Source organism: Lissotriton vulgaris, chromosome 7, assembly GCF_964263255.1.
Source record: "Lissotriton vulgaris chromosome 7, aLisVul1.2, whole genome shotgun sequence".
Lineage (NCBI taxonomy): Eukaryota > Metazoa > Chordata > Amphibia > Caudata > Salamandridae > Lissotriton > Lissotriton vulgaris.
The window spans coordinates 226663285-226687447 of NC_141695.1; the positions used below are offsets into that span (position 1 = coordinate 226663285).

The 24163-nt window shown below is 49.3% G+C and overlaps 1 protein-coding gene across 1 annotated transcript in view; it reads left to right on the top strand.

Annotated features, from left to right (window-relative positions):
- LOC147701265 (IgGFc-binding protein-like) overlaps nucleotides 1–24163 on the top strand; it is a 441798-nt gene that overhangs the window by 134249 nt on the left and 283386 nt on the right. The window contains 1 exon segment of the mRNA XM_086929330.1: nucleotides 15116–15689. Coding sequence (XP_086785456.1) covers nucleotides 15116–15689 — 574 coding nt within the window.

Below are 24163 nucleotides of genomic sequence, written 5' to 3' on the forward strand. Positions count from 1 at the left end.
CTATCAGAGGGATCCTGCTGAGGAGACCCACCCTGTGATTGTAATGCATTCAGCTTTTTTTGTTTGTTTGTATATTATCCCATTTCTTTTCAAAAGGATCGGGTGCTTGCTTTGAGTTATCCTTCTCAGGATTGCTTGCTGCTTGTGGTCTAGCTCCCAAACTATCTCTACCAAGTGAAGCATAGTTTTTTTAATAATGTTAAGCATTTCTCGCTCCTGGTTTGCAAGGAGTGACTTCCGTCAGTTATTGCCCTATAGCCACTGCTGCCGCCTCCCCTTTTATGTTGGTTATCTAGGCAAAATTGCAATTTCATCCCTAAGTCCAGGGCAGGTTCTGCCCCATACTCTTTCTGCATTTGTTTCAAAACTTCTGGTATGACTGCTATTGAGGGGGTAACAGGAGTTCTGGTATAAACTTGAGGTACAGTCCTCAATCGGGGGAGCTATCCCGATTAGCAAGCGAATTGTTAGTATTCTGTGTTTTTCTTATGGGCTTGTGTAGGGAATTACTGCTTCAAGCTGTGCTAGTTTCTGAGCTATCCAGAATGGCATCTGCTCATTCATGTCTGGTGGGCATTGGTCCCATTATCCAATTCTGTGTTTGTGGTTGAATTTTTGTTGCAGTCCCTTGTGGTTCACCAGCTTGAGTGACCCTTGAAGGTTGAATTGTAAGTGTTTGTAATACAAACTGTGTAAGATATTTTATAGTTTTACAATCTCTTTGTAAAGTGTACATAATTCAGCTGCTGGCAATGTATCTATCTCTGGATGCAGTGTGTAAGCAGCTCGGAATGGCCAGGTCGATCCTTCTCTGCTGAGCAGACCAAGTCTCACATTTGTTGTGGCTTGGGGGAGGGTGCCTTTAAACCACTTAATGTGTTCCTGGTAAATTAACAGGACTTCTATGCCCTCGTATAGAGAGTATCCTTCAGGTGTTTTATCTGGAATATAAGTATTAAACACATGTGTGCGAGGATCTGCAGGTTAGAATTTGATTCAAGAATAGAATACTTTTGTACTGAATGCCTCTTGTGTCTCAATGACAAAAGTAACCGTCCCACCTATTGATGAGAGGTCAAATCTATTGCCAATACATAGGATGTACCTACTCAGCTGTGACAGGTTTTTCTCTTCCCACTCCAGACATCTCTTGTTAAATGTTAGTAGGGGACTCTGAGAAAACACAACTGAACTACTCAAATTTGACTATTAAATAATCACCAAACCAGCACCATGTCATGTAGTTCCTAATAATACATAGGACATGTGCACTTAGATGACAGAAACTACAGGATAGGTGACCAGACTGATTCCAGACATCCCCAAACCATATGTTAGTCTTTACACCGGCTAGCTCATAGTGCCATCTTAATCCCCCTAACCTTATTAAGGAGCGAATATTTTCTAGCAACTGTCGAACATGACAAACCTTGATCCTTCAGGGATCGTGGAATCAGTACACTACTTTTTGCTCAGTCACGCATGCTTACTTGGTCACAGAGAGATACACAGAATAAACAATGGGGACGTTTTTAATAAGCCTTTATTGACTCAGCGTCATTCTAGTATAAAAAATGTTCGCTGCGACAATCATTAGACAGAAACAGATGTATAAGGTTACAAGGACCAACAGAGTAGATAAAAGGTAGAATTCTACCATTGAGTTAAAACAGTGAATATATGCAGGCATATAGATACATGATAGTAATCAAGCGTACTCCAACAATGCTAACCCTACCTGTTGGACAGGCCACGTGAAGGGCCGCTCCCCCTCTGCCCGACCAGGCCCGAGCCCGGTCCCTCAAGTGTCACACACCACCACTTCACGCTTTCCGTCCCCTCCGGGACCCTTGCCTCTGAACATATCGACCTCGTGGGCCCGATCCCTCAGTGGCCCGCGCGCCCAGCCTGGGCGCCATCTTGGACACTCCGCCACGAGGCCGCGTGGCCCCCGATCGACCCCAACCCTGGGCCTGGCCAGGCCTCAGACATCCCGGCACCATCATCCACCCACGAGGTGAGCGGACTACTTGGCGGGTCAATGGGAGAAAGAGGTGTCGATGGCTCTCCCTCGCCAGGTGCCGCTCACCCACCATCTCCCCGGGCGCTGGCTCCACCCCCCTGCTGGGTGTCTGGACCCCTTCATCCCGAACCCCCCAACCTCCAAGGGCGAGGGTCTGGACATCAAAGAGGATCAGCCCTATAACTGGGGCAGCTCCAGAGCAGGAAGGCAGTTGTATCCTGGAGTCGAGAGACGCAGTGAAGAACTCATCCTTGACGGACTACTGGCGCTGCCGTAGCCCTGCCTTGCGAACCATCGTCCTGCCTGTTGGCGCTGCCAAGACCTTCGTAATCATCATCGTCGTCGGGACCTGCTGGCGTGGCCGCGGACCGTTTGTAACCACCATCTTCATCGGGACCTGCTGGCTCCGCCGCGGACCGTCGCTTCCTTCATCCATCTCGGGACCTGCTGGCTCCGCCGCGGCCCGATCATCTAGAACGCCGAGCTCGAGGATTGAGAGCTATTTTCATCTATTGGTAACAAGACTGTCCCGCTACCCTTTTCCCAATCCAGAGACCAGAATCGAGGGGACCCCTGAGTCCAGACCTCCTTGTATAATTTTACCGTAACTAAAGAATTGCTGATAAAGTATCGTTGAACCTTATCCTGGTGTGGTGTCCGTCTGTGGGGGGGAAGTTACTTGTCTGTACGATCGCTGGAGACGGCTCTCCCCGGAGACCTCTCCCCTTGTCCTCGGCCGACCCTCCCGGTCCGTCTAACATTGGTGGCCAGCGGCGCGATCCGAATCACCGCATAATCGTACAGAGAGTAGCTCACCCCACGACGAAATCACGATGACAACTAAAGAAAGCGGATCCACCGAGAAATTTCAAATGGAGAAATTGAACGAGTACAGCCATCGTGAACTAAAACAATTCTGCATCGAACTAGGTATCGCTACCACCGGTCTAAGTACCAAAGACGATTTTAAGCAGGCCTTAGAGTCCTGGGCAGAAACCGGGGCCGTGGAAACCACCGACCAAAATATCGCAGCAGTAGAAAAAAACACCACGGCACCCGAGGAGCAAAGAACGGGTCTCTCACAAGACGAGATCCAGGAACGAGAGAAAACACGACTACACGAACTAGAAATGGCCCGGCTCAAAATGGAGGTTGAACTTAAACTGGCCGAACAAAAAATAAGCTTAGAGCACCTGCGTCTCCGAGAAGAAAGAGAGGAAAAACAGAGACAAAGGGAGCTCGAGGAAAAGAGGCTGGCGTATGAACATGAGCGCAAACTAGCGGAGATAGACTTACGCAAGCAGAACAGAGAATTAGGGGTGCCCGAGCAACCCCGCGACCCAGGGGCAACAGAGAAAAAGGTACACATCCCCAAGGATGTCGTCCGAGAATACTTCCGAGAGGACGACATCCAGCAATGGTTCAAGGCCTACGAAATCGCTATGACCGCCCACCGGATCGATCGGAACGATTGGGGAGCCGGTCTCTGGGGGAGATTCCTCAATGAGGGCCGCGATGCCCTGCTACAGCTCCCGGACCATCAGATGACCTCCTATGACCACATGAAAGCTGCCCTCCTCACCCGCTATGGGCTCACACCCGAGATGTACCGTCAGAGGTTCCGAGACTGCACCCGCATCCCGGGTACAACTTGGGTGGACTACGTGAACTATTTTAGCCGAGCCTTCGAGGGCTGGATCAAAGGAAGCAATGTCACAACGTACGAACAACTCTTCAACCTCATGGTGTGGGAGCATCTATCAAACAATTGCTTCATTGAGCTCCGGCAGCACCTCCTCGACAGCAAATTGACTGATCCACGGCAGCTCGCAGCCGAGGCTGACCGGTGGGAAATCACCAGAGTGGGCCGGAATGGATCCTATGAACAGAACCGGAACACTAACGGTCAGCACCGTCCCCGAGGAGGAGGAGGGGGCCAAGGGCGAGGAAGAGACAACGCTCCGGTCGCCCCCGCTACCAGCTCCACCCCCCCGGCCAACCGGGGCAGCACCCCGGCGCGACCGGGATACAGAGCCAATGTCACATGTCACCGATGCCAACGAGTCGGCCACTATGCAAACGACCCAAATTGCCCGCAGTACCAGAGCCCAAGACCCCGCCAAGTGGCTGCTGCTGCCCTAGGGGAAGAACAGATCTCCGAGGAGCAGGAAGAATACGAACGAGAGCATCAAGAATGGGAGCCAGCCGCTATGACTTTGGCATGCTTAGGGGGGAAAGACATGGTCCCGCGGGTCCCCCTACCCGCTAACACCCGGAAGTACAGCCAATGGGTGAGCATCAACGGACGCCGGGCCGAAGCCCTCCGTGACACCGGGGCCAGTGTAACAGCCGTCCGCTGTCACCTGGTGACCCCAGAACAGTTCATACCAAACATTCTCTGCCCTGTCCGTTCAGCCGATAACTCAGAAAGTCTGTGTCGGATGGCCTGCGTCCCTTTCGAATGGGGAGGGGTCTCCGGCATGTTGAAAGTAACGGTCCGAGATGATGCTCCCGTAGACTGTCTCCTGGGAAATGACCTTGAAAGCTCGCCCTGGGCAGCCGTAGAACGAAGAGAACACCTGGGGATGTTGGGCGTCCCGGACTGGGCGTGCGTCACCACCCGGTCCATGGCCGCCCGTGCCAATCCCCGACAAGAGGAACCCGAATGGCCGGCACCTCCTCCCCCGGTCGCCCCAGTCGAAGACACCGACCGTGCCGTCCCCCCAGAACCAGCTCAACCTCCGGACCTCGCTGGCCTCGACCAGTGGCATCAAGAGGGGGGACCCACACAGGAACAGTTTCGCCAAGAGCAAAAGACCTGTCCCTCCCTCGAGGGACTCCGCCAACAAGCCCTCGCCCAGAGCGCAGGGGATACCTCCGGAACACATTGGGTCTACTGGGACAATGATCTGCTATACAGTGAACAAAGGATCGCGGAGTTGGGGGCCAGCCGAGTGCTAGTGGTGCCCCTCCGTTTTAGAGACTTCTTGCTAAACCTAGCCCACGATGTCCCCCTGGCGGGACACCTGGGTCAGGATAAAACCTACAGCCGCCTAGTAACCCACTTCTTCTGGCCCAAAATGAGGAATGATGTTCTCCAGCATTGCCGATCTTGCCCCACGTGCCAAGCGAGTGGAAAGAGCGGCCGCAAACTAAAAGCACCCCTGCAACCATTTCCCGTGGTCACCACCCCGTTCGAGAGGGTCGGGATAGACATTGTGGGGCCCCTGGACCCCCGTACAAAACAAGGACATCGGTTCATCCTGGTATTAGTGGACCACGCCACCCGCTACCCCGAGGCTATTCCCCTGCGAACTGTGACAGCCCCGGTGGTCGGTCGGGCCCTGATGGGGATCTTCTCCCGTGTGGGCTTCCCCAGAGAAGTCGTCAGCGACAGGGGCACAAACTTTATCTCCAAATATATGAAGTCCCTCTGGCATCAGTGTGGGGTCACCTACCGATTCACGACCCCCTATCACCCTCAAGGAAACGGACTCGTTGAGCGGTTCAACCGCACGCTCAAAGGGATGATTGGGGGGTTGGAAGAGCCCCTCCGTCGCCAGTGGGATGTGCTGCTGCCGTGCCTCCTCTTCGCATATCGAGAGGTCCCCCAGAAGTCCCTCGGCTTCAGCCCGTTTGAGTTGTTGTATGGACACCCCGTACGGGGGCCTCTCAGTCTAGTCAAGGAAGGCTGGGAAATGCCCCCTCTAAAAAACCCCCCGGATGTCTTCAAATACCTCCTGACCCTCCGCAACCAGACCCGACGGTTCAGAGAACTGGCAAAAGCAAACCTGGAGGCCAGTCAAGAGGACATGAAAAAGTGGTATGACCAAAATGCCTCCTCCATCGAATTTGAACCCGGACAACAGGTATGGGTCATGTCCCCCACCGAGCCCTGCGCCCTGCAAGACAAGTGGACGGGGCCCTTCAAAGTAGTCGAACGTAAGGGTCCTGTCACCTATCTCATCGACATGGAATCTTCACGGAACCCCCTCCGAGTCCTCCACGCTAATAGGCTGAAACCCCACTTTGTGCGTTCAGAACTCAGCCTCCTGATGGCCACAGACAATGGAGCCGAAGAAGACTCCGAACCCCTTCCTGACCTCCTACGGACTGGGGAGAAAGATGGCTCCGTGGATGGGGTCCGACTCTCGGGAGCCCTCACCCTGGACCAACGCCAGGAATGTCGGGACCTCCTGTTGCAGTTCGCCGACCTGTTTTCCCTCACCCCAGGTGTCACTTCCTGGTGTGTGCACGATGTGGACACGGGGGACAGCCCCCCTATCCGCCACCGGGCCTACCGCGTACCAGATCGGGTACGGGCTTGCATCCAGGGAGAAGTAACCAAAATGCTCACCCTCGGGGTCATTGAGCCCTCAGACAGCCCCTGGGCCAGCCCAGTAGTACTGGTCCCCAAAGCAGCCGCTCCCGGCACCACACCGGAACTCCGGTTCTGCGTCGACTACCGGGGCTTGAATGCGGTCACCAGGACGGACGCACACCCCATCCCCCGGGCAGATGAACTAATCGACCGCATGGGAGCTGCCCGCTACCTCAGCATTTTCGACCTGACGGCGGGCTACTGGCAGATCGGCCTCACACCCCGGGCCCCAGAACGATCTGCATTTTCCACTCCTGATGGCCATTATCATTTCAAGGTCATGCCCTTCGGCATAAAGAATGCCCCCGCAACATTTCAGCGGCTAGTCAACCAGGTCTTGGCCGGGCTCGAAGGATTCAGCGCCGCCTACCTAGACGACATCGCTGTGTACAGCAACCACTGGTCCGACCACCTCCACCACCTCCGAGTGGTGCTACAGGCCCTTCAGCAAGCTGGCCTCACGATCAAGGCCAGCAAATGCCAAATTGGTCAGGGGTCCGTAACCTACCTCGGACACCAGGTGGGAAGCGGCCTGGTGGCCCCCCTGCAGCTTAAGATTGCCGCCATCCAGTCCTGGCAGCCCCCCATCACCCAGACCGAGGTCCGCGCCTTTTTGGGACTCACGGGCTATTACAGACGGTTTGTGAAAGACTATGGTACCATAGTGGGACCCCTCACGGAGCTCACGTCCAAAAATCAACCCAAGAAGGTCAACTGGACCCCAGATTGTCAAACAGCCTTCGAACAACTGAAGGCCGCCATGTGCTCCGCCCCTGTGCTCCAGGCCCCCGACTACAGCCGGGAATTCGTCGTACAGACGGACGCCTCCGACCACGGCATTGGGGCGGTCCTGTCTCAATTGAACACCGAAGGCCTTGATCAGCCAGTGGCCTTCATCAGCAGGCGACTCCTACCTCGAGAACAACGCTGGAGCACCATCGAGAGAGAGGCCTTCGCCGTGGTATGGGCCCTCAAAAAGCTCCGGCCCTACCTCTTTGGCACACACTTCCGGGTGCAGACCGACCATCGACCCCTGCAGTGGCTGATGCAGATGCGGGGGGAAAACCCAAAGCTACTACGTTGGTCCATCTCCCTACAAGGGATGGACTTCACTGTTGAACACCGGCCTGGGCCAGACCACGCCAACGCAGATGGCCTGTCCCGGTTTTTCCGCCTCGACGAGGAGAGTCCCCAAGAGGATGGGTGACTCTCCCCGCCTTCAGCTGGAGGGGACGCATGTTGGACAGGCCACGTGAAGGGCCGCTCCCCCTCTGCCCGACCAGGCCCGAGCCCGGTCCCTCAAGTGTCACACACCACCACTTCACGCTTTCCGTCCCCTCCGGGACCCTTGCCTCTGAACATATCGACCTCGTGGGCCCGATCCCTCACTGGCCCGCGCGCCCAGCCTGGGCGCCATCTTGGACACTCCGCCACGAGGCCGCGTGGCCCCCGATCGACCCCAACCCTGGGCCTGGCCAGGCCTCAGACATCCCGACACCATCATCCACCCAGGAGGTGAGCGGACTACTTGGCGGGTCAATGGGAGAAAGAGGTGTCGATGGCTCTCCCTCGCCAGGTGCCGCTCACCCACCATCTCCCCGGGCGCTGGCTCCACCCCCCTGCTGGGTGTCTGGACCCCTTCATCCCGGACCCCCCAACCTCCAAGGGCGAGGGTCCGGACATCAAAGAGGATCAGCCCTATAACTGGGGCAGCTCCAGAGCAGGAAGGCAGTTGTATCCTGGAGTCGAGAGACGCAGTGAAGAACTCATCCTTGACGGACTACTGGTGCTGCCGTAGCCCTGCCTTGCGAACCATCGTCCTGCCTGTTGGCGCTGCCAAGACCTTCGTAATCATCATCGTCGTCGGGACCTGCTGGAGTGGCCGCGGACCGTTTGTAACCACCATCTTCATCGGGACCTGCTGGCTCCGCCGCGGACCGTCGCTTCCTTCATCCATCTCGGGACCTGCTGGCTCCGCCGCGGCCCGATCATCTAGAACGCCGAGCTCGAGGATTGAGAGCTATTTTCATCTATTGGTAACAAGACTGTCCCGCTACCCTTTTCCCAATCCAGAGACCAGAATCGAGGGGACCCCTGAGTCCAGACCTCCTTGTATAATTTTACCGTAACTAAAGAATTGCTGATAAAGTATCGTTGAACCTTATCCTGGTGTGGTGTCCGTCTGTGGGGGGGAAGTTACTTGTCTGTACGATCGCTGGAGACGGCTCTCCCCGGAGACCTCTCCCCTTGTCCTCGGCCGACCCTCCCGGTCCGTCTAACACTACCTCAATGTACCTAGCATGTATGTTGGTGTGGAGCCAAAAATCTACTCGGAAAGAGACAACCCCAATACCTGATGGGAGAGAAAGAAGGCCCAGTCTTGTTCATGAGTTGGTCACCCCATAAGGGATGCCAGACCACTGCTTGCTAGAGCTTCTGCAGGCTGGGACCTCAATGTCTAGTGAAGCATCTCCTCTGCCTATCTAGTCTTGGCATGGTTCTTTCATACTACAAAGATAGCTTTGGGGTTCTTTACGTATTCAAAGTGTTGTGAATATGATTAAGCAAATGAGCTTGAACAATACCTGCAATTATGCAAAGTAGGTATTTCACCCTAAGATGAAGATGTCCATGACTTTTACACAAAATATGTTCATGCTGTTATGTACGTCATGTGCAGGGACTTTTCTTAAGAATCCTCATGCATAATAAATAAGGCTAGTTTCCATGATCGTCGTGTAGCTATCTAGGCTTAGATTGGAATACATTGGGGCACATAACAAAATATTACCCAGGTTTGGCACCTTCTGTTCTTGAGAGCTGCGGAACAGGTGACAGAGGTGTGTCCTTCCTCACCTCATCTTCATATGGGCTCCCATACCCTCCTCTTGGAATTCATACCCCCAGAAAACAGAACTGTCAGGGTTCACTGTGCCGCTGCCCCTCCCAGTTCTCCTGACACAGGGGACAATTCATTCCCCAGAATGTAGTCTTTGGGTATCTGGGGACTAACTATGACCATTTTATGGGTCACTCTCCCACCCCACTCCAGGGATACCAGGGCCATAGGGCAGAAAAAGTCATACTCCTGGGCCTGAGTTACTTATACACATGGCTGGTGTACAGCTCTGGAGAAACCAGCCTTTCCACTATCATGGTCTGACTAGCCCTGGTGTCCCCCAGAGCAGTGACTGGGGCCCCCTTTCACTCAACGGAAGTGGCACCCCACCCTCAGGGATCACCGGCTCAACCTCTGAGTCTGTCCCTTAGCTAAGGGGGATCGTGGCAGGGTCTATGACCTACCCCTGGGGAATACCTAGCTCCAAGGTCACACTCGTGGGTGGTATCTTCGGACAGAATATCAGAGCTGAGAACAATCAAAGCAGTGGCTTGAAAATGGGGAGTCCTTGATCAGGACCTCCACCATGTTTCTCACACTGGGTATGGGAACCCTTTCCTACCGCTTTACTCTGGTACCTGTCTGTGTCCCCTAGGCCTCCCCTTTTCTATGCTAGGGGAAACCTCAACCACACTTTTTAATGTCACTTGTAGGTACCTTCAGATTGACCTTGGTGCTGAGCCTGTGGTCTGCTTCTTTAGCAAGCTCACTGGGGTCAGTGAGCTTACTATCAATCAAGTATTGGCCCAATTAATGAACATGTGCTCTTTTCCAAACAGGTCATACAGCCATTTGTAATCATTCACCTTGCTGCTCTTCACCCAACCATCCAGTGCCTTATCCAGGAACACTCAGGGGCTTAATTTCAATCCTATTTTGGGCACTCAAACCTTATCCGAAAGTAGATGTCGGCTAGCTCCTGGGTAAATGGTCAACAGACCTGCCAAGGCCGCTCACAGACAGTGGAACTTGTGACCAGCAATGCCAATTTCAAGGTGATACAACTTAACTATCTACACCGCACTTATCTGATACCCCACGGGCTGGCACGCAATAATATGGCACACTCCACAGATTGCCCACGCTGCGGCATGGAGCCAGCTGCCTTTATAAACATATCATGGGATTGTCCTAGACTTCAAAAATACTGGATGGGGGTACTAGAGACAGAGAAATGACAGGCATCTATGTTGAAAGCACCATCAGGAATTGCCTCTTGGGTGTCCTCCCCACCCAAAAGATGAATAATAAAATACGGCACATGTTTACACACTTAGTGCTGATACTTGCCAGACGGCATATTGCAATACATTGGGCGCAGATCACTTTGCCTACATTACACTAGTGGATTGGCTGACATGCAGGAATGGGGGGTGGCGAAAGAGAAATGACTACAGATAGTCTGCTCAGAAGAGAATGCCGAACGCAATTTGGAAGCATGGGGGCTGCTGCTAACCGAATTACAACCACAAAGTCAGGTAGGAGGGGAAATAGGCTCCTTCTTGCACCCAGGCACCCAGATTGTGCGACAAGGAGGTAATTATGCTACCTCAGATGTCCAAACATCAAATATATAGCGTGCCACATCTGATGAGCGGGCTTCGCTACTTAGGAAAGCTGCGAGATATATGTCATCTGCCCGCAGTGGGAGCCACTGACATATCAGCTCCCATAAGAGAGTTCTGCCAGGGAGCGAGGCCTATCACACCATCAGTCACCTAATGTGATATATACTTGATACATAGGATGATACATTGTCCTTGAATAAACTGCTGCACCGCAACTCCATAGGATACCAAGTGAAATACCAAAACTTATAAAATAAACGCTGCCTAGTATTTTCTAATCCTTTATGTTTCGGTGATGTATGTGGTTTTACATGTCAAATGGCAAACTGTAATTATAGTTTTGTTGTAAACGTAAAAAAATAGTGATATATAACCTCCTACTGATGTGCCTTGTTACTAGTTTCATAGCATACAATGAGAAATCTAATGATCGTAATAAGTGCTATTCAAATGTATGTTGTAATCTAAAATGGATTATGTAACCTGTGCTTAAGCTGTAACATATTGTCATGATAATCCTGCAGTAAAAAAAACCTTGCAAAAGGAATGCACAAAATCTACCCAGGACTTCAGGAACCGTTTCTGACTGTCACTGATCTTCTGCCTGTATTTCTGTGGGGTAAGGCCTATTTTCTAAGGAGAGCTTCCTGTATGGGCAGATACCTCAAGCTGTCCCCCTCCTCTAGGGACTATAGGGGGTCCCTCCCCTTGCTAGGAATTTGTTTCGATAGACCAGCCCCCCAAATCCTCCTCATGGATCCTATGCATCTATAAAGCCACCTCAGAAGTTTGAAACCATTTGTCAATGTGGGGCATTCTTTTTACATTTCATGTCACTCCCTGGTCTACAGCAGCAGATTGTCTGATGATTGCGTGGAGGGAGTTTCCTTACCTGGGGGAAAGATAATTTGTTTTCCCTGCCTTCCAGTGTGCCATTCTGGGACGTCTTCTTCGTAGTGAGATGCTCTAGTCTCCCGACATAGACTCTGGTTCCTGACTATCTCAATACCAATGGCGCCGACGCACAGCAAACAATCAGCTAGAAGTTAGTGCATCTGGCGAGAGCTGCAGTTGTATTCCTATGTACTTTTGCTATTTCTCTGCTTATTGTACTATATCCATTTGTAATGTTATTTTTCAATTATTCTGACCTAACTCAGGGATTTAAGATTTGGCAATCTGTGCTTACTTTTCGTGGCGCATTCTTTTTACTTATCAGGTCACTGCCTGGTCCACCGCAGCAGATTATCTGCTGATTGAGTGGAGGGAGTTTCCTTTCCTCAGGGATAGATCTTCCGTTTTACCTCACTTCTGTGCCATTCTGGACCGCAATCTTGGTAGTGAGACGCTGTAGTCTCCCCCCATAGACTCTGGTTTCTGACTATATCAGGCCCATTGTAGGCGACGCGCAGCGGACGAGCGCAGCGGGTGCGCCGGCTGCGCGCCAAAGGCAAGTCGTCTGTGCCCGACCGTGTCTGGATCGTGGCCAGGGCCCGTTATGCTGTCCAAAAGAAGGATGCCTGATTGCGTAGCTGGAATTGAGATGAGCTTGTATCTCTTAGACCTCCCACCTGCCTGGACCAGGTACACACATCACTTGAGGACCCAGATGGGACTTATTCCAGCCCACTGCAATTTTTATCTCAACCCCAGCCACACTTCTGGGCCGAACAAGGGGTCACGATCTCTTGACTGTGGGTGAATGTATTGATTTGTTCTGCTTTCCGTCCTTCATTCATACGCCTAATGCTTTCTCGACCTAAGTGGACTGGGTGTGCCCAGACGTGGGTCCCAGGCTCACTGTGCTACTGCATTCAAGCTAGCCTAGCTGATGAGGGGTGAAACCCTGAAACCAGTCCCTGGATGCTTGTTTGCAGTCTAGGTAGGAACTGGCCTGGCAGTTCGAGCTGGATTGTTCTCTTGAGGCGCAGGGTCAAGACGGATTTGCATGTAGCCTGGTCTGAACTGGGATGGCATGGTGAGCAAAAGAACGATGGATTTAACCCAGATCTCTTGACTGGAAGTGAATGTTTTGATTTGTACTGCATTCTGTCCATCATATGTGTGTCTTAAACCTTATAAATGTGGCACTTTTAGAATTGCAATTTAAAACCTGATTTCATTACGTCAGGATCTCAAATTTTGATTCCAGAGACACCAATTAAGAACTGTTAATCTCTTTCCATTTGAAAAGTACACTTATAAAATGTAATAAGGTAATTCCAATGTTTTTCTATGGGAGGCGTTGCAGTAGCGAAGTAGATGTCCAACTTTTTTAATACAACACACCCTGCCCTGATGGTGACATGTGTATTAAAAAGTAAGGTTTGGGCCTGCAAAAAGTGATTTTTGACAGATCGACATAGCAGCGTAAACGTGCACAGACAGGCTCTGCACTTGCAGACCAGAGGCATGTTCAAAGGGCTACTTTAGTGGGCTGCACAATCCGTGCTGGAAGGCCCACTAGTAGCACTAAAAGTAGAGGCCTCGGGCACTAGTAGTGCTACTTTACTTGGGACTTAAAAGTAAATTTAATATGGCAATCGACTATAGGCAATCTTACAGGTTTTAGAGAGAGAATTCAAGCACTTGAGCACTGATTAGCAGCAGTAAAGTGTGCAGAGTTCTGGGCCAACATAAAAAATTCACCCAAAAATTGGAGAAACAAGGCAAAACAATCTGGGGATCACCCTGCAGAAAGGGACATGCTCGACACCTATGGAAGAGTAATCTCAAATTTTTCAGACTTCTTGCTTTGATGGGATGTAACATGCAAAATGAGCATTCAAGAGCAAATGTAAGATATGGCCTCTGCCCCAGTTTTGAGCTGATTTCTTGAATCACAAAAAAACTGGTGCAGCACTATTTTATCACTTTAGTAAGTGGGAAATGGTTGCTTGTCAATCAAACTTTCAAGGCGTCTGTGCCATTTAGCTGGAATAGTAGCAGCATTTTTAAAATATTTAAACATAAACAAACACAAAAAGGAAGACATAGCCAATAAGTATCAACGCACCACTGCTCAACACATATATATATAGATGTATGCTATCCCATTGCATTTCATGCATGTCTTTCATAACCATCACCTCCCATGTCATGCATCTTTACTCCAGTATTGTCCTCTAATTCAAGATTCAAGGAAGACTATTTTTGGTATCGGTATCAGTTTTGTTATCATTTAAGCCCAATCAGATAGATCTTCTGTCAATTTTTCAAGTGGTTTAAGACCCATAAGTAAATATTACTGTTGTAGGGGGTCTTCTCAAAACCACTGTAATTACAATTTCCCATTTGTTGCTGCTAGTCTGATCAGATATGAGGGTGTCCGTCCCATCCATTAGATCCAGTTTGGGGTGGGTTTCCACAAAAAATACCTTCACCCAGTTACCATTCAGGTCAAATTAGTGTGTTGAGTGGTGTATTTGAGCCAGGTAGTCTCAGACCCTCATTATCCAAGGGAATTTCAGCCCAACCCAAAGAACCAAATAATTTGTAAAGCTCTCAAAATATATTTAATTGTAGGGGACACATTGTGTTGAGTAATGTATACAGGCACCTTGGGAGGAACATGATCCTCACCAGTGCTATCTATCCAATCATGGACAAGGGACAAGTCCTCCAGAATGCCACAGAGCCTACATGTCCTGAGATCACCCTCCTCATATTTAAGTCATATTCTGTGTTAGGATCAACCATCAACGGATGCTCAACTATCTAAAGTGTCAAGACTTCCATCAGATGTTCACCTCTGGAAGACGCTCAGGATCAGTCTCTCTCAAGCTCCACGAAGGGTCTAATAGCGGTTTATTGCTATTTACTTTCAGTCCTTATGTATCGCCAAAGCGAGTCATCTCAAGACAAAGAATAGGAGGGGAGGGAAGGTAGCATGGGATGAATAGGATTAAGTGTGAGGTTTTACATTTGGGGGGAGTGCTGGGTACGTTTTACAGCAAGGGCTAAAGTAACAGAGGTTTTGCAAGTGCTGTAGGTTAGAGATTTGGGAATGGTAACTCTTTATACATTGTCTTTTATCGTGGTGGTTAGTCTCTGATGCAGTATTCCTGGAAATTACACTTTGACAAGGTATTGCATGAAGATGTCACTTAACAATCTTTTGATGTCACATAGCCAGGTCTTCAAATCTGTGTTTGGTGTATGGAGATATGTTCAACCTGTGGATAACTTACATTGTTCCTCATTCTTTCTTTCTTTCTTACTTTCTTTCTTTCTTCTGTCTTTAGATAAACGACGTGATCGCAAATCTGCCTGTTACACTGAACAATGGACAGATACAAGTGGTACAAAGTGGGGGTGCGGCCCTTCTGCAGACAGATTTCGGGCTCCAGGTGTCCTATGAGTGGAACTGGTATTTAATGATAACCATTCCAAGCAGTTACTATGGAGCCACTTGTGGCCTCTGTGGGAACTTCAACCAGATCCCTGGGGATGATAAGCAGACTCCGGATGGCACCACAGTCACATCCATCATAGACTGGGCCAAGAGCTGGCAAGTCCCAGATCGAGACCCCTTCTGTTTCCATGAGTGTAAAGGGAAATGCCTGACCTGCGATGACAGCAAGAGGGCGCTGTATGGAAGCGAGCAATTCTGCGGTATCATCAGCAAGATCACTGATGGTGCTTTCCGCGAGTGCCATGTCAAGGTCCAGTATGACAGCTTCTTCGATGGCTGTCTCTATGATGTCTGCATCAATGGAGGTGCCAAGCAGTTCTTATGCCAAGCCCTCAATGTGTACGCAATCACCTGCAGGAAAGAAGGAATTATAATCTATGACTGGAGAACCCCATCTGGATGTCGTAAGTAACAACATCTTTTGTTATATGTCACACTTGAGAAAGGGCGAAATAAATTGCTGTTAACAATTAGAAGCGTTGGGTTAGTTCACAAAATCACAATTCAAAGGAGCTTCATAACAACCTGCCTAGTGAATAGTAATTAGGCATGTTGCCATTTGTTATTTTATGTTTTTTTATATAAAGTTTTATATAGCGCGAACATGATCCCGAAGGATATCAGAGCGCTTTACAATTTGAGAGTAATCAGTCATCAAAAGGAATACCAACCCAAACAAATCATAGAATGTGATAATATGCTACATCCATGTCTATTCCAAAGTGTAATCAAGGATTCTGGAAACTTTAGCCCCAGACTGCTACAATCATGCACAAAAAATGTGTGGCAATCCGGTATATTTTGTTTTACACCAATTTCATTCTTTCGCAAAATCATTTCTTTAAAAATGTTATACCTAGTTTTTGGGGGCAGTTACAAGTTTTCATAAAACAAAAACTGAAGTCCTAACTCTTTAACCATTGCTCTCAAAAATAAATTATTGGCAGCGAACGGATCAGCATATACACAAGCATGATAGTCAATACAGGCATCCTGATAATAAAGATAAAAATCAGATAGGGCCAAACCCACCTGCTCTTTACTTAATTGAATGATGGTCGAACTTATACGTGGACTCTGTTTTTACATAAAATGTTTCCAACTAAGCAACCAGTCTCCCTAAAATAGTTCTCACTGAGCTTAATCGGAATGTTAGAGAATAGAAATAAAGGATGGATCGACATCTGAATTAAGGCAACTCGACCTATAATTGACAAGGGTAGAAAACGGCAACGCTCTAACAATCTCTCAACTTTACACAACGTTGCATCGTAATTTAAGGCATAGAGATCGAAGATATTAGAAGTTACAAATACCCCAAAATATCTAATAGGGCGAATAGGCACTCACTGACCCCTAATTGTGATGTATGATTTCCTAATCTGTCATTGTTGAGGAGGCTTAAATAATGGATAGTTATACACTGGAGATGCTAGAGTACCTCCTGTTGATGACTGAGTCTGCAGTATCAAGATAGATCAGTGTGTATAGAGTCTTGTGTCACCCGTTCTATGGAAGAGAGGGCCCCCTATAGTTCATTCAAGGTAGCACTATGTGGTGCAGTTTTTGCCGCTCCTAAGCTCAAAGGCTCACAAATTGCATCAACCTATCCAAGTACAGAATTCCCTGAAGGCTCCTCCATCGGCAGTACCAGCCTGCTGGAGGGGAACCCTCTATGTGAATTAGGCTTCATGAGTCGAGTTGTACCTGAAGCCAGCATACCGCAGAGGTCAACTTCATAAACAAGCATTGGAAATGCAATAGGTCTCGGATTTATTTGAGTTAGAGCTAATGGCATTGTAAATGGCAAAGGGCCCGATTCACAGAACTAACTTAAGACAAAATCCTAAATTTACTACTTTTGGTATTCACAGAAGTTAGGATTTTGTCTTAAGTGTGTCTTAAGACAGACTTAAGACAAAATCCTAACTTAAGTCTGTCTTAAGTCTGTCTTAAGACAAACTTAAGACAAAATCCTAACTTCTGTGAATACCAAAAGTAGAAAGTTTAGGATTTTGTCTTAAGTTAGTTCTGTGAATTGGGCCCAATGTCTTTTAGCCATGTGTTATGGAGTGTATGCATGTGGTGTGTAATGGAATTATGTGGTATGGATTGGAATTGTTCACCCTGCGCACTCACTGCTCTGCACTCACTGCTCTGCACTCACTGCTCTGCACTCACTACTCTGCACTCACTACTCACTACTCTGCACTCACTACTCACTACTCTGCACTCACTACTCACTACTCTGCACTCACTACTCACTACTCTATACTCACTACTGTGCACTCACTACTGTGCACTCACTACTCATTACTGTGCACTCACTACTCACTACTGTGCACTCACTACTGTGCACTCACTACTCACTACTGTGCACTCACTACTCACTGCACTCACTCCTCACTACTCTGCACTCACTACTCTGCACTCACTACTCACTACTCTGCACTCACTACTCACTACTCTGCACTCACTACTCTGCACTCACTACTCTGCACTCACTACTCTGCACTCACTACTCACTACTCTGCACTCACTACTCTGCACTCACTACCCACTACTCTGCACTCACTACTCTGCACTCACTACTCTGCACTCACTACTCTGCACTCACTACTCTGCACTCACTACTCACTACTCTGCACTCACTACTCACTACTCTGCACTCACTACTCACTACTCTGCACTCACTACTCTGCACTCACCACTCACTACTCTGCACTCACTACTCACTACTCTGTACTCACTACTCACTACTCTGCACTCACTACTCTGCACTCACCACTCACTTCTCTACACTCACTACTCACTACTCTGCACTCACTACTCTGCACTCTGCACTCACTACTCTGCACTCACTACTCTGCACTCACTACTCTGCACTCACTACTCTGCACTCACTACTCACTACTGTGCGCTCACTACTCTGCACTCACTAGTCTGCACTCACTACTCACTACTGTGCACTCACTACTGTGCACTCACTACTCTGCACTCACTACTCTGCACTCACTACTCTGCACTCACTACTCTGCACTCACTACTCACTACTCTGGACTCAATACTCACTACTCTGCACTCACTACTCTGCACTCACTACTCTGCACTCACTACTCTGCACTCATTACTCTGCACTCACTACTCTGCACTCACTACTCTGCACTCACTACTCACTACTCTGCACTCACTACTCACTACTCTGCACTCACTACTCTGCACTCACTACTCTGCATTCACTACTCTGCATTCACTACTCTGCACTCACTACTCTGCACTCACTACTCTGCACTCACCACTCTGGACTCACTACTCACTACTCTGCACTCACTACTCTGCACTCACTACTCTGCACTCACTACTCTGCACTCACTACTCTGCACTCACTACTCTGCACTCACTACTCACTACTCTGCACTCACTACTCTGCACTCACTACTCTGCACTCACTACTCACTACTCTGCACTCACTACTCTGGACTCACTACTCACTACTCTGCACTCACTACTCACTACTCTGCACTCACTACTCTGGACTCACTACTCACTACTCTGCACTCACTACTCACTACTCTGCACTCACTACTCTGGACTCACTACTCACTACTCTGCACTCACTACTCTGTACTCACTACTCTGCACTCACTACTCTGCACTCACCACTCACTACTCTGCACTCACTACTCTGCACTCACTACTCTGCACTCACTACTCTGCACTCACTACTCACTACTCACTACTCTGCACTCACTACTCTGCACTCACTACTCTGCACTCACTACTCACTACTCTGCACTCACTACTCTGCACTCACTACTCACTACTCTGCACTCACTACTCACTACTCTGCACTCACTACTCTGCACTCACTACTCTGCACTCACTACTCTGCACTCACTACTCACTATTGTGCACTCACTACTCACTGCACTCACTACTCACTACTGTGCACTCACTACTCTGCACTCACTACTCACTACTCTGCACTCACTACTCTGGACTCAGGACTCACTACTCTGGACTCAGGACTCACTACTCTGGACTCACTACTCTGCACTCACTACTCACTACTCTGCACTCACTACTCACTACTCTGCACTCACTACTCTGCACTCACTACTCTGCACTCACTACTCTGCACTCACTACTCACTACTCTGCACTCACTACTCTGCACTCACTACCCACTACTCTGCACTCACTACTCTGCACTCACTACTCTGCACTCACTACTCTGCACTCACTACTCACTACTCTGCACTCACTACTCACTACTCTGCACTCACTACTCACTACTCTGCACTCACTACTCTGCACTCACCACTCACTACTCTGCACTCACTACTCACTACTCTGTACTCACTACTCACTACTCTGCACTCACTACTCTGCACTCACCACTCACTACTCTACACTCACTACTCACTACTCTGCACTCACTACTCTGCACTCTGCACTCACTACTCTGCACTCACTACTCTGCACTCACTACTCTGCACTCACTACTCTGCACTCACTACTCTGCACTCACTACTCACTACTGTGCACTCACTATTCTGCACTCACTAGTCTGCACTCACTACTCACTACTGTGCACTCACTACTGTGCACTCACTACTCTGCACTCACTACTCTGCACTCACTACTCTGCACTCACTACTCTGCACTCACTACTCACTACTCTGGACTCACTACTCACTACTCTGCACTCACTACTCTGCACTCACTACTCTGCACTCACTACTCTGCACACATTACTCTGCACTCACTACTCTGCACTCACTACTCTGCACTCACTACTCACTACTCTGCACTCACTACTCACTACTCTGCACTCACTACTCTGCACTCACTACTCTGCATTCACTACTCTGCATTCACTACTCTGCACTCACTACTCTGCACTCACTACTCTGCACTCACCACTCTGGACTCACTACTCACTACTCTGCACTCACTACTCTGCACTCACTACTCTGCACTCACTACTCTGCACTCACTACTCTGCACTCCCTACTCACTACTCTGCACTCACTACTCTGCACTCACTACTCTGCACTCACTACTCACTACTCTGCACTCACTACTCTGGAACACTACTCACTACTCTGCACTCACTACTCACTACTCTGCACTCACTACTCTGGACTCACTACTCACTACTCTGCACTCACTACTCACTACTCTGCACTCACTACTCTGGACTCACTACTCACTACTCTGCACTCACTACTCTGTACTCACTACTCTGCACTCACTACTCTGCACTCACTACTCTGCACTCACTACTCTGCACTCACCACTCACTACTCTGCACTCACTACTCTGCACTCACTACTCTGCACTCACTACTCTGCACTAACTACTCACTACTCACTACTCTGCACTCACTACTCTGCACTCACTACTCTGCACTCACTACTCACTACTCTGCACTCACTACTCTGCACTCACTACTCACTACTCTGCACTCACTACTCACTACTCTGCACTCACTACTCTGCACTCACTACTCTGCACTCACTACGCACTACTCTGCACTCACTACTCTGCACACACTACTCTGCACTCACTACTCTGCACTCACTACTCTGCACTCACCACTCACTATTCTGCACTCACTACTCACTACTCTGCACTCACTACTCACTACTCTGCACTCACTACTCTGGACTCACTACTCACTACTCTGCACTCACTACTCTGCACTCACTACTCACTACTCTGCACTCACTACTCACTACTCTGTACTCACTACTCTGCACTCACCACTCACTACTCACTACTCTGCACTCACTACTCTGCACTCACTACTCTGCACTCACTACTCAGCACTCACTACTCTGCACACACTACTCTGCACTCACTACTCTGCACTCACTACTCTGCACTCACTACTCTGCACTCACTACTCTGCACTCACTACTCACTACTCTGCACTCACTACTCTGCACTCACTACTCTGCACTCACTACTCACTACTCTGCACTCACTACTCTGGACTCACTACTCACTACTCTGCACTCACTACTCACTACTCTGCACTCACTACTCTGGACTCACTACTCACTACTCTGCACTCACTACTCACTACTCTGCACTCACTACTCTGGACTCACTACTCACTACTCTGCACTCACTACTCTGTACTCACTACTCTGCACTCACTACTCTGCACTCACTACTCTGCACTCACTACTCTGCACTCACCACTCACTACTCTGCACTCACTACTCTGCACTCACTACTCTGCACTCACTACTCTGCACTAACTACTCACTACTCACTACTCTGCACTCACTACTCTGCACTCACTACTCTGCACTCACTACTCACTACTCTGCACTCACTACTCTGCACTCACTACTCACTACTCTGCACTCACTACTCACTACTCTGCACTCACTACTCTGCACTCACTACTCTGCACTCACTACGCACTACTCTGCACTCACTACTCTGCACACACTACTCTGCACTCACTACTCTGCACTCACTACTCTGCACTCACCACTCACTATTCTGCACTCACTACTCACTACTCTGCACTCACTACTCACTACTCTGCACTCACTACTCTGGACTCACTACTCACTACTCTGCACTCACTACTCTGCACTCACTACTCACTACTCTGCACTCACTACTCACTACTCTGTACTCACTACTCTGCACTCACCACTCACTACTCACTACTCTGCACTCACTACTCTGCACTCACTACTCTGCACTCACTACTCTGCACTCACTACTCTGCACTCACTACTCTGCACTCACCACTCACTACTCTGCACTCACTACTCTGCACTCACTACTCTGCACTCACTACTCTGCACTAACTACTCACTACTCACTACTCTGCACTCACTACTCTGCACTCACTACTCTGCACTCACCACTCACTATTCTGCACTCACTACTCACTACTCTGCACTCACTACTCACTACTCTGCACTCACTACTCTGGACTCACTACTCACTACTCTGCACTCACTACTCTGCACTCACTACTCACTACTCTGCACTCACTACTCACTACTCTGTACTCACTACTCTGCACTCACCACTCACTACTCACTACTCTGCACTCACTACTCTGCACTCACTACTCTGCACTCACTACTCTGCACTCACTACTCTGCACACACTACTCTGCACTCACTACTCTGAACTCACTACTCTGCACTCACGATTCTGCACTCACTACTCACTACTCTGCACTCACTACTCACTAGTCTGCACTCACTACTCACTAGTCTGCACTCACTACTCACTACTGTGCACTCACTACTGTGCACTCACTACTCTGGACTCACTACTCACTACTCTGGACTCAATACTCACTACTCTGCACTCACTACTCACTACTCTGCACTCACTACTCTGCACTCACTACTCTGCACTCACTACTCTGGACTCACTACTCTGCACTCACTACTCTGCACTCACTACTCTGCACTCTACACTCAGCACTATGCACTCCCTACTCTGCACTCACTACTCTGCACTCACTACTCCGCACTCACTACTCTGCACTCACTACTCACTACTCTGCACTCACTACTCTGCACTCACTACTCACTACTCTGCACTCACTACTCACTACTCTGTACTCACTACTCTGCACTCACTACTCTGCACTCACTACTCACTACTGTGCACTCACTATTCTGCACTCACTAGTCTGCACTCACTACTCACTACTGTGCACTCACTACTGTGCACTCACTACTCTGCACTCACTACTCTGCACTCACTACTCTGCACTCACTACTCTGCACTCACTACTCACTACTCTGGACTCACTACTCACTACTCTGCACTCACTACTCTGCACTCACTACTCTGCACTCACTACTCTGCACACATTACTCTGCACTCACTACTCTGCACTCACTACTCTGCACTCACTACTCACTACTCTGCACTCACTACTCACTACTCTGCACTCACTACTCTGCACTCACTACTCTGCATTCACTACTCTGCATTCACTACTCTGCACTCACTACTCTGCACTCACTACTCTGCACTCACCACTCTGGACTCACTACTCACTACTCTGCACTCACTACTCTGCACTCACTACTCTGCACTCACTACTCTGCACTCACTACTCTGCACTCACTACTCACTACTCTGCACTCACTACTCTGCACTCACTACTCACTACTCTGCACTCACTACTCTGGACTCACTACTCACTACTCTGCACTCACTACTCACTACTCTGCACTCACTACTCTGGACTCACTACTCACTACTCTGCACTCACTACTCTGTACTCACTACTCTGCACTCACTACTCTGCACTCACTACTCTGCACTCACTACTCTGCACTCACCACTCACTACTCTGCACTCACTACTCTGCACTCACTACTCTGCACTCACTACTCTGCACTCACTACTCACTACTCACTACTCTGCACTCACTACTCTGCACTCACTACTCTGCACTCACTACTCACTACTCTGCACTCACTACTCTGCACTCACTACTCACTACTCTGCACTCACTACTCACTACTCTGCACTCACTACTCTGCACTCACTACTCTGCACTCACTACGCACTACTCTGCACTCACTACTCTGCACACACTACTCTGCACTCACTACTCTGCACTCACTACTCTGCACTCACCACTCACTATTCTGCACTCACTACTCACTACTCTGCACTCACTACTCACTACTCTGCACTCACTACTCTGGACTCACTACTCACTACTCTGCACTCACTACTCTGCACTCACTACTCACTACTCTGCACTCACTACTCACTACTCTGCACTCACTACTCTGCACTCACCACTCACTACTCACTACTCTGCACTCACTACTCTGCACTCACTACTCTGCACTCACTACTCTGCA